This window comes from Cibotium barometz, chromosome 45, assembly GCF_041138505.1.
Source record: "Cibotium barometz isolate CiBa-2024 chromosome 45, ASM4113850v1, whole genome shotgun sequence".
In the NCBI taxonomy this organism is placed as follows: Eukaryota; Viridiplantae; Streptophyta; class Polypodiopsida; order Cyatheales; family Cibotiaceae; genus Cibotium; species Cibotium barometz.
The window spans coordinates 37,159,570-37,172,166 of record NC_141090.1 but is presented as its reverse complement, the minus strand read 5'-3'; the positions used below and the strand labels follow the sequence as shown (position 1 = coordinate 37,172,166).

General features: G+C 44.4%; 1 protein-coding gene across 1 annotated transcript in view; it reads right to left on the bottom strand.

Annotated features, from left to right (window-relative positions):
• LOC147612710 (T-complex protein 1 subunit zeta 1) overlaps positions 1-12,597 on the bottom strand; it is a 44,324-nt gene that overhangs the window by 833 nt on the left and 30,894 nt on the right. Inside the window, exons 7-13 of the mRNA XM_086783284.1 lie at positions 8,290-8,396; positions 1,658-1,772; positions 1,481-1,567; positions 1,110-1,314; positions 847-941; positions 608-676; positions 96-203 (exon numbers count right to left, since the gene is read on the bottom strand). Coding sequence (XP_086639410.1) covers positions 96-203; positions 608-676; positions 847-941; positions 1,110-1,314; positions 1,481-1,567; positions 1,658-1,772; positions 8,290-8,396 — 786 coding nt within the window. The remainder of the gene's footprint in view (positions 1-95; positions 204-607; positions 677-846; positions 942-1,109; positions 1,315-1,480; positions 1,568-1,657; positions 1,773-8,289; positions 8,397-12,597) is intronic.

Genomic DNA, 12,597 nt, shown 5'->3' with positions numbered 1-12,597 from the left:
GACCTCTAGCAACAAAACCACGTATTATACTCAAAATCCAACATAAATATTTATCTGTCAAAACAAAGAATCTTGGGCAGCAGACAATGAGTCACCTGCAGTGCTATGATAACGTCTTGGGTGTCCAATCCCGAATTTTCTGCCAGAGTTTTTGGAATGACCAAAAGTGCATCCGCAAATGCTTCAACTCCAAGTTGTGATCTCTGTATAATGCAGTCATAATGTTAAAAAAAGCAGACCATGTCTGACAAGTCACTTGGATTTTTTGTGAGGGTAGAATTTTATTTATCTTTTTTCTGGGGAGGGGGGGGGGATTCAAGAAAAATAATTTGGCAAGTTCTGCAGGACTGTTTCTTCAGAACAAGGGGCACCTGAGTCTAGAATAGCAAGCAAACGATGCACTCACAAAGAGTGTATCGTGCACATGTGCCACACAAACACACACACACATATCATGCACACAGCCACCATGCCAACCTATGGGAACTCAAATTATGTCCTCAAGCTTTTTAAAAAAAGTCCAATTCCTTCAAATCCGTCACTCAGCACAAGCCACAGCTTTCTGGGAGAGGACATCATTATATTTTGTTGCCAATATGACACTTACCCCTTTCACAGTCTTCTTCACTTCGTTCACAAGATATTGCCTTGCTGCAACTTCAAAGGCTCCTGCTCCCTGAGAAAAGAAGAGAAAGCTGTTGAACACTGTTTTGTGGCTTCTCGTGTTTGCTGAAGATGATCAGCTTGGATGATAGCACAAAACCTCTCAACATCCTTGAATCATTAATGAACCTATATCCCTCTCATAGACCCGGGATACATTGATAAAGGTTGCAAAATGCCAACCAGAATAACAGCCTCATCTTCAAGTGTGTTCTTTACTGCCCGCAGCCCATCTCGTACTGCATCTTTAATCTGTGCAATGGTATGGTCATTGGGACCTACATTGAAAAAGCAGTCAGTAAATGAAGTCATGCAAAGTTACTATAACACCTTTTGTCCAACCATGAGCAGCCTTTTTTCAAAGCTTATCAAATACTTCTTGACCCCAGACACAAGCACCAGAACAACAAAATGACAGGGTTAAAGATATGATAATGCATGAAAACCTTTTATTAAGATTGTGCACGAATGTGGGTTCTTTACTTCCTCAACAAAAGTGTACTTTTCCTCGCCCAACACATGCTCGTACACAAGGCCAGCCCATCCCAAAACATCCGGAGTAAGATCATCCACAGAATTGACCGCCTCTCCACCACAAGCTAGCACCAACCGCTCCATATTTCTTCTCTTTGCCCTTCGAAGGGCCACAATCTACAGCAAGCAATTTACAGTGTCACTTCTCAGACTGTGCAATGCACTCTCACCTCAAACAGGCTAACAGCATCTGTAACAACAGGACACAGTAACTCCTTTCTAAAAGGTAAAATAATAAAAGGGCAAGCCATAAGGAATGGGGGGGAAAAAATAAGAGACTTACACCCTCCCTTGCCAATAAGTCAAGAGACATTGGATCAATGCCTTTTTGATTGATTACCACAAAACTCTTGTCAGTCCCTTCACACACCTGCACATTTTAAGCATCCAAGGTGATTCAGACACTCAACACACTTCACAAAAAGATAGCTAGCATGCTAATCAAGCAAAGCTAAGTTACCTTCTTCTTCAAGTCAATGATCTTCTGAACTTTTTCATCTACGCTTCTTCGCTCGGCTGCGACCATCTGCTCCCTTTGTTCCGCATTGTGATAAAAGAACCCAGCATTTATCTCACTGGATAATTTCAAGGTTGATTAGCACTTACAGCAACCACAGGCCCTTTTGAAAGGTAGGGCTACATGATGTTCCTTTTAGCTTAGAAATTGTTTTCCAAGAAACATTTTAAACCACTTATTTCCTTCATAGTTAACAGAAACAGGGAACCGGAAATTTTGGGGGGGATGAAACAGGGAAAAACACATCAGCAAGGGGGAAGGGCGAGGGGAAAGAAGAAGAGCGAGAACAGAAATAGATGGAGATACAAGAGTATATGACTGGAAACTAGAAACAAGGAGATCCATGTAAAGAAAGAACAAAAAAACAGCTAATATCCACTTAAAAACAAGGTTTTGCAAGGGAAACCGCCAGATGAAAGCGGGAGGGGGGGGGGGGGGGGGGGGATTTGTTCCAAAGGATCTTCTTGCATCCCTGGGAAGACCTGGGGATAAATGTGCATGATGGTTCGACGTCAAAATGGTTACCTCGGCTGTCATGTCCATGTGGTGTGGTCCCCAATGTGCCTACTGCAACGGGCCAATGGCAGTGGTGGCGATGTCCACAACTCTGCCCTTTAGCCTCCTGTGGGACCTGACGGGACACTCCACCTATCGATGGAGGAGCTGATGGAGAGGCTTCCAGGGAGTTGTGTCGCGTACATAGTTTTTAAAAAACACGTTTATTGGAGGAATAAAAACATGTATGTTTTGAAACGTTTGTTATTTAGGAATGCGTTTTTTGGTAGGTGATTTTTTTAATGAAAAAAACCCTTGAATTCGTACCGTGTACGCCATTACTTTTTTTCGATTGCCGCCGCCGGTACTTCTTTTCGATCTTGCTGCTGCTGCCTTCCACGCAGCTGCCGCCACCTGCTACTCTGCTCACACCTGCTGCAGCCTCTGCTCCCTCTGCTCCTGCCTGCTGCTCCAGCCTCTGTCGGAGTCTGCCCTGCAAGCTGCACGCTCTATGAGCCTGCTCCTGCCATCTGCTGCAGGCAGCATCCTGCTCCTGCCTCTCTACTGCTCCCACAGGCCACCTGCCCCTTCTGCTCCCGCCATGCAAGTTGCCCCCCCTACCATCTGCTCCCGCCTTTTGTGACTTGTCCCCTCTTCTTCTCCCGCCTTTGCCCCATTTGCTCCTGAGTCCTGAAATGGGCCGAACTCCGGATCCAGTGAATGCACATGTAGAGGACGTAACTAATTACAATGAAAGTGGCCAAGGCAGGTGGAGATGCAAATATAGTGGTGACATTTACACAGGGAAGGCTACCCGTATCAAATCCCACTTGGCCGGGTTAAAGGGAAAGGGCATTGCTATATGCCCTAGAGTGTCCAAAGATGATGTGAATCAGGTGCGAGCACACATGGCTACAAAGTCTCAAGATTAGGGAGTTGATGATTTTTCATGCAGTGGTCAAGGTGTGACCAAAAGGGTAAAGGATCAAGAAGAGGAAAGTGAAGGATCGGGTCAAGCTGGGCAAGATGTGGCTTCAAGTTCGGTGCACATGCAAATGCCTGTAGTGGCGCACCGTCATGCCCACCTAAGTGCCCATTGTGAATGCATTGAAGAGGGGGAGTGTGAAAGTAGGCATCGAAAAGCAAGCTGTGGCAACGGCTACAAGGAAGATAACCAAATTGTTCATTCAATGTGCATTATCCTTCCACATATTGAAGACAAAGCGCTGGAAAGTTGCATGAGGGCAGTGAGCCGCATTGGCTATGAGTGGGAGGGACCTTCATACAAGGCCTTGCACACCCGTGAGCTTAGGAGAGAGCGTATGCACGTAGAGGACATACAACCACTTAGAGCTACATGGGAGAAATATGGATGCACACTTCTATGTGATGGATGGTCAAATGTAAGTAAAATTGTTGATGGATTTGTTGATGGAGGATGAGAGAAAGATGTCGTGGATTGCCAAAGTGTTGGCCACTTCAAAGTTTATTGTCAAATTTGTGACAAAGAGACCAAAGGTGCTGAACATCTTTAGAGTAGAGAACGAGCTGCAGCTCCAAAAACCCTCCTCCACTAGATTTGCCTATATGTTTATTCTAGTTGACAGGGTACTACGAGTTAGGGCTGGACTCTTGCGCACAGTTGTTTCACGTGCATGGTTTGAGATGAACGAGGTGACAGAAAGAAGGCCCAAATATGTGAAGTTTGAAACCACTATAATGAGAGAGAAAGCCTTTTGGAAGAAGGTTGAAGTGTTGGTGAGGATTCTACAGCCATTCTACAGTGTCTTACGCATCACCGATATGGAGGGCAACACACTTGGTTTATTGTATGAGTATATGGACAAGATCGGTGAATACATTAACAAGACACAAGGCTTGGAAGAAGAGGAGTAAGTACATTACTGCATTGAACATTCACCCTTATAAGTTATCTTTGTAATTTTGACTTGTAAGTTGTATCATTTATGCATAACACCCCTAATGAATTTTAATGTTTTATGTGTAATGTTTTAATGAATCAATTAGGGTGACGGATCTTCGCAATACGTGGCTCACTCAATGAGATTGGTTTCATAGACCAATTCATGTTATTGCACACATCCTCCATCCTTTATGGAGAAATGATAAGCAATTCTTGTGTGAGGAGTTGGAGGATGGCTGGAGGGAGTATATTGATGATTTGACTAGTAGAGATGTGTAACAGTTGAGGATACTAGAGCAAGAGCGCCTACACTTTCGAAATGGAACAGGAAAACACTTTGGGTCCCCCACTGCTTGCCTACGAGAGTGCCAGCTTGAGCCTGTGTCATGGTGGGAGAAATATGGCATTGGTGCTCCCTGTTTGGTAGGAACTTTGTTGCTTCTGGTCCTAAAGTGATGGAGTGTTAGTAAATTTTCCTCAACTTCTTGAATCTTCATTTATTATAGCAGCTCCTAAGTTCTTCTAATTTCTGAATGGCAGAGAAGCATTGCCATGAGAGTTCTCTCACAGGACTGTAGCTCGGGTCCTTGTGAAAGAAACTGAAGTACTTGGGTCCTCTTTCACAAAAAAAAAAAGAGGAACAGATTCTCTACCGCTCAATTGGAGTGTTTGGTGTATTGCCACTACAACCTTCATCTTCTTGAGGAGAAAGGAAACCCCATTGAGCCTTGCCAAGTGAATGTTGACTTGATCAACATCGAAAAGGTGAAGGAAATTCCAGAGATCCCACTAGATGAGCGAGACATACATGCTATTCTCTACGAGAAGACCATGCAGCCGATTCGCACCATGCGCGGCCATTCGAGTGTCAGAGCCCAAGTTCAGGCCACGACCGGTTCATCAGCCGGTGAGATCTAGTGCTCAAGCTGACACGAGTCAGAGTACTACAACACAAATAGAGGAGGCAGATCTAGATGATTCGGATAATTCATCTACTTACACTACAAATTCAGAAGCTAAGGCATTTGATCATGATGTTGCGATGGATGTGTAGACTCTAGAGTGTTAGTCTTGAGTCTTGACATTATTTTTACTTCATTTATACTTGGCATTTGTGATTGAAATTTGGCATTTTGATTTGACTTTGATCATGAATGGTGGATTATGTTACTTGTTGTCTCTTAGCTCTAGCCTCTGAGTTCTTCTATTATCATTCTTTCGATTTTTAAAGTTTACAATGTACATGAATGATTAACGTTGAATGGTCATTGGTAAATCAATATTAAAGTCAATGAAGACGCAACTTCTCCTAATACGAGAAGGACTTGAAATCTGTGGTTCCTTGGTCATTGTTTTCATGCACAAGGTTAACTTTTATACATGAAATATGTAGTTCCAACATCCTAGGCTTAAAAACTATAGATACATGCCATAATTACAGCTTAAAAAACTTAATCAATAAAAAACCTATTTTAAAAACTTCTCCAGAAATTAAAAAACGTTTTTAAAAGTATAAAACTCGTATAATACTTCTCGTTTTAAAAACGGCGGGCAACCATGGTCACATATCGAGCACTCCATAATCTAGAGCTCTCTATGGCTAGCTTAAACCTGTATGGCATCAAGGGCAGGCCTGCGCAAGATGGCTCATCTCGTAACAAACAAAACATTGCCCAGGTAGCTTTGAAAACTCTATACCAACTGCAAGAAGTTAGAAACATCAAGATGGGGGATCGCAACATGGATAGAGATTCTTTGAGGACGAGACAAGTACTCAAATGCATGGGAGCCCAACAGCTACCCTCACAATGGCAATTACCATGATTTTTTTATTTTTATTTTCCTTTTTTTTTGGGAGAGGGAGGGGGGGGGGGTGCTCAAGACTTGCCCCAAGGAGCAGCCAACCACTAGAAGAAGGACGTGATACTACTTGGGGAGACCCGAGAAGTAAGCCAATACCAAGAAGCTTGAGAGAATTGCAAAAGGGAAGACGTGTCTCGACTAGACAAGGTACACTTAGGAGCCCTTCATTTCCAGCGAGCCTGATGCCAAGGCCTTCCCAGCCAAGGAGGGCAAGTCGAGCTCGAGCAGAATGTAGCCATTGCTGATGAAGAGGACATCCACGATGTGCCTTGCTCTCACGAGGTCACGGCTACTCTGCTGCCAAATCATGGTGGTTGCCTTGAGCGAGGCAACCATAGAAGTGAACAGTTGGAGGTACACTTTGGATAGGTGATAGCTTACGGCGGCCTCGAACGGGATTGACAGATAAGCTTCTCTATGTGTGTGTGTGTGTGTGTGTGTGTGTGTGTGTTTGCGCGCACACACAGATGGCACGCAAGGAGGTGGGTGGAGGAGGTGCTGGAAAAGACAATAGAGGTTGGAGGCAACAAGAGCAAAAGCAAGTCAAGTGTAGTCAAGAAAGCGGTGGAGACGGGTGAGAGAGGTTAACTTTTCTTCAGTGTGAAATTTCTCATTGGTTTGCAATTGTGTTCGATCTAGGATCGGTACTACTCGGGTGCTTGTGCCGTTACACCAGTGCCATCAGTCTCACTTCCACGAAACCCGGATGAAGGGGTGGTTCTATGACACCTTGGTCACTCAAGCGATGACGTATGAGCACCGGGATTATCCTTGGTAGACTGGCAACAAGCTGTGCGACCTCTGATCCTCAAGCTATCACGGATGATTTCGTAGCAAACCATCTGTTACACATCATATCATGACTCCCTCCCCTAGCCCTCATGCTATCACAGATGATTCGTAGCAAACCATCTGTTACACATCATATCCTACAAGCGGAGTTTGCCACATCCCTCATGGTTATAGAGGCACTCTTCCTGACAGTTACCTATATACACAAAGAGAGAGAGAGAGAGAGAGAGAGAGAGAGAGAGAGAGAGAGATGGACCCCACACGACTCCATCACCTAGCCCTGGAGTCTTCACAAGCGATTGCTGTGAGAGGCACATATTGGTATGGCTCTGTTATCACATGGTTTACAGCACATGGGCTTCAAATCAACCAGCTCCCTTCTTACCATATGAACCGGACCACCATACCTCAGGCTTTCCTGTGTGGACCATAACCAAGTGCTCCGATATGATTTCCTTAAGGCACCCATTACGGACACTTGGATTGGTAAAGGCTGATATGAGCTGTGCCATCTCCATGGATCCCAAAATGTAGTCAACTATGGTGGATCCCCCTCCATGTGGAAAGCAAGTAAGCTCTCCCGAATGTGGCCATCGTGTCATCCCATAATAAATAACGATACGATGTCTCGATCCCAGCTCAAGCAGATGTCTCCCATATCTTGTAATAGCCCCGTGATCTTGAGAAAAGCGTTGGCCTCCTGTGTCTGCCTGGTGGAGGGTGCGGAGCTAGATGGGATCCTCAAAATCATCTCTCTCAAACTGCTTGCTCTTGGTCCTGGTGTTGAAGTCCTCCATTGCAATAGTGCATCCACAATCACTTGGGCCTCCTAGTGTGTTCCAGGGCGAGTAGGAGAACTTCACCTAGCTGCGTGAACTCGACAATATCGTCAGAGAGTGATGTCGTACACTAGTTTCCAGTTTTGAGTGCTGGGGTTCTTGGCTAACATCCTTGGTTATGAATTAGGTCTCCATAGAAAAGGAAGACAGCATTGACTATTTTGCTAGATGGCATTGATAGCCTACAAATGGCTGGCTTGCATCAGATATCACAGAATGAGAGTATACAACTGCAACTCAGGTCGAATACAGTAGAACACACCACACCACTGCACGCAATGGTGCTGCAGTCGCCAAAAGCACCTTCAAGAGATATTTGCTTCACTGTTTAACCAGGAAAACCCTAACAACAGTGAAGCAAATATCTCATTGTTTCATGCAAACAATATGGGCTGGGCAGCTGGCCCAACTGACCACGATAAGGCAGCAGTCATGTGCCAGCAACCAGCCCTTGAAGTGCTCAAGATGCATTATCCTCATGTCATACATTCCAAACTACAAGTATGGATACTGTGTACACTGACTATTTATGCCTATTTGGCACCACCATATCATGGATCTAATCAAGTAGGTCAAAGACTCCTTACAACTGATTAATGACTCCACAAATTGAGGTTCGCAAGACAAACACAGATGTAGATAAAACGTTATGTGAACCACACCTTTTTTCATATTCTAGTGAGACGTTGCAGGTAAGGATGTGACAGTTTTCAGCCCGCTTTTTCATATCTGGGTGACGTGCTCCATGATCCAACACCAGTCCTTCAACCTGCACAAGAAAAACAGCAAGCATGCATTCAGAAAAATGTAAAGTACAAACACTCTAAATGACTTTACATTCTGCTCACCCTTTCAAAACTTAGTGTGACAAAGCAGCATTGGAAAACATATGTTTCTAAACAGCATGCATAGTCACATGCATTAGTACCTCCTGTCAGATGCATGTAGACAAATTCAGCTATGGCCAAAAAGGCAGAGATCAAAAGACCCTGATCTGACCCCAGAATAGTAAACTGATACACAGTGCTTAGTTAGAGTGGGGAGCACAAACGGGGTTGCCCACCCAAGGACAAGGATAAACTGCCCCAAAAACCTGGCATTGGCCACAAAAGAGTGGGCAGAAGGCGGAGGAGCCAAGCAACAGACTATACAGGATATACTCAGCCAGGCATTCTTGGCTCACAACTCAGCTGGACCAGCCAGCAAAGGTAAAAGAACAATGACATGCTCTGAGGGTCAAATGGGAATGGCAATAAGGTTCAAGAATAATTGGTGGGCCAGTAGCAAGGATTGACTCGCTGGCTGACTGCATCTGACAGTGGCGGACTTGTCATCTCCGTCAAATCAGCAGTCACTCTGCTGCAGCAGAGTGAGATATGTGACTTGAGAGGTGAATAATTGGTACATCTGGTGCTTGCATGAGAAGCTGTGCAGAGGTAGGCTGCGTGGAGTTTGGCCATGAAGTGTTGCTCTGAGAGCGTGTGGGAGGTTGGGGAAGAGGAAGAGGGAATTATGGAGATGGGGTGGGAGGACCTGCCTTTGGCAGATGATATGCCTCTGGGTGTGGACATATAGTGCATTGCAGAAGAACCAGAGGATGAAGCTGGGCTGTCTAAGCGCAATATTTTTTTGCAGACGCGTTGGGAAGAGATCCAGAGGCAGACCAGCATATTGCCTGGGCGAAGTCTCGCATTGCAGATTGCTCCACAGACAGAAACCAGTAAACCAATGCTACAAATAATGGTTCCTGCTCTGATCAGGTATCGGCCTACTTACAACAAGATTTTGTTGATAGACAAATCGGTCTCTTTGCTGCAAGCAGTGTGATAATGTTTTGTACCCTTTTAAAATGATCTAGTTTCATCGATTGAGAAAGAAGTTGTGTGCAAACGTGGTCTCTCAGACCTTCTACATTGGAAAAGGTTTTGCGACATTGTGTTTACTGAACCCTTAAGGGTAACTAAGCTTATGACCAAATCCCCTGTGTTCATGCTCCATAACTTCATTCATGTGTTGCCATGGGACCCTTTGTTTGATATAAACAAAAGCTTGCTGGAAGATTGTCCTGTTTGGGTGGAATTTATGCATCTCCCACCCTTGTTGGGCCTATCATAGGAGAACTGGCAGGACAAGTAGGAAGATCATTGTATGTCCCCACTGATCCATCCTTGGGAAGGGCATCTAATAAAGTTTCATTACCTTGGAACACCTTCAAGTAAACCCCTAAATCAATGCTTGTCAATCTGAGGACCACAGGGACTATTGAAATCGAACTATCTTTTGGCTCCTTTGCTGGAGCATGTTTCCAATGTGGAGGATTTCGACATTTTGCAAGGAAATGTATGGTTCCTAAGGGAGAGGGTGAAACCGATCCCGTCAAGTGGGAATAGACTCCGTTGGACACCCACACGCATAATTGCACAACTTAAATATCACAATTTGAATGGACAACTTAATAACAACTGAAAATGAAATATAAAATTAAAGGTTAGAAAGGAAAGCTATTAAACCAACAAGTGCAATACACTTACCACCTGTTCACATGCAACAAGACTCGTCAGAAGACAGAGCAAACTTCACGACTCACTGTGGCAGGCGTCCCCGCTCAATAAGTGGCACGTCAAACAGGCAAACACAAGAATACAAGTCATGCGAAAACAGTTTCAAACATGCAAAACATGAATGCATGTGCAAATAGTATCATGGACATATCTCCCGTTCATGGAACAAGTACAAAACATCTGTCGGGCACAAAAATGGCACGACAGAAAACATAAATCCCAATCTTCCTATGGAGTGACAGTCCCATAGGTAAGACACAAATCCAGGCACGAGCCTCCCTATGGAGTGACAATCCCATAGACAAGACACGGCACAAATACTGGCTCTTCCATGGCGTGACAATCCCCTGGATAGAACACAGTCCAGGTCATACACGGGTGGCACCAGTCTTGCTCCCGTCCATACGACACCATCCTGCTAACACACGGGTGGCACCAGTTTGGCTCCCGTCCATGTTAAGCAAAAATACTGGCCCCTTCACATGAGACACCGGCCTGGCCTCAAGTGAACGAGACACAAATCTGGAGATGGACCAAATGGTCAGCCAATTGGTGACATCCCCCCGGGCTTCTAAAGAGTTGTCCTCAACTGAAAAGCCTCAAGATATGCCTACAACAACTGTGGGTAGTCAATAAAATAATCCTCATTTACCCACTTTGCATCAATGGGCAAATAATTTGTGAACTTCACAAGGTATCTCCTGAAAAGCTTTCCTGCAAGTAGCTTTCGCTCCTTGTGAAAGACAATCTGTTCTGGCTGGAGAATCTCCTCAAGCTCATAAATCTCTGGCGGATCTTCTGTGACAGGCTCGTCAAGATCTGGCCCCACATATTTCTGAAAAAAACTCACATAAAATGCATTGTGAATCTTCCAATGACTAGGTAAAGCAAGCCTGTATGACACTTCATTGATCTTTTGAATCACCTTGAAGGGTCCATAATAGCGAGGAGAAAGCTTAGGATATGATCCTTCTCGTCTTGGCCTCTTCCGAAGCTTAGCCTTCTCAAATTTCGGCAAAACCCAATCACCTTCTTTGACTTGCATGTCCCTTCTATGCTTGTCAACAACCATTTCATCTTGAGACCTTGCAATGGCTGTCCGCACCTCAGCAAAGGCTACATCCAAGTCACAAACATATTCATCAGCTGCAAAAATCTCATCCTTTGTACGAAGGATGGATGGCAATACCACTCTGCCATAAATAATCTCAAACGGAGCCTTTCCCGTGGAGACATGGATCGTATTATTGTAGGCAAACTCAACAAGTGAAAGATACTTATCCCTTGCAGTCTTTTGATCTACCACATAACACTTCAACAAATACAACACGGCTGAATTTGGAGCTTCACTTTGGCCATCCGTTTGGGAATGATAAGCTGATGAAAACTCAAGTTTAGTGCCCATATTATCAAATAAAGCCCTCCAAAAGAGGCTCGTAGTCCTAGGATCTCTATCCCCAACAATGGATTTAGGCATACCATGATGCTTGAAGATATTAAAAAGAAAAAGCTTTACCATATGATCAACTTTAATGGTTTTCTTGATGGGCAAGAAATGAGCTTGCTTGCTAAACCAGTCCACAATGGTCCAAATACATCATTCCCAAGCTGGGATCTAGGCAAGTCCATAATAAAATCCATAGTAATACTTTCCCAAGGTTGCGAGGGAATAGGCAATGGTTGAAGCAAACCTGGAGGTTTTTGCCTGTCAAATTTCACCTTTTGGCAAGTAATACATGCACGTACATAAGCCTCAATGTCTTTACGCATGCTTGGCCAAAAGAAATCTCTCTCAATCATACGTGTAGTGGACATGATACCTCTATGACCAGCATAAGGTGGAGGCGTGACATTCCTCCATAACCTTTGGATGCAAATCCTTGACCACCCATAACAGATCCCGGACATTAGGTCCAAGATTCTTAAGGAGTGTCACGACGCCCCTTCTGCTGGACACCCTGGGGTACACAGGACGCTATCATTAGTGAAACACACTTTTTATTGGCCAAAGATGAAAGGGTGTGTAGAAGATTATGTTCTCAAGTGTCAGATTTGTCAAGCAAATAAAGCTAAACGCTTTAGACGAGCTGGGTTGTTGCATCCTTTGCAAATCCCAGGTAATAAATGGGAAAGTATTTCCATGGATTTTATTACCGGATTGCCAAGAACACATCAAGGCCACGATTCTATTTGGGTTGTGGTAGATCGCTTGACAAAAATGGCTAGATTTTTACCAACCCGGAGGACTATTACAGCTACGCAATTAGCTCGGCAGTTTATCGAGCAATTGTTTAGGCTCATAGTAACCTGGACCGGCAGAAACGGTCGGTTCGGACCGGGTTGAAAACGGAGTTTCCGAGTTTCCGCGAGATCGGAAACGGCAAGAAACGGAGTTTCTTTTGAATTTAT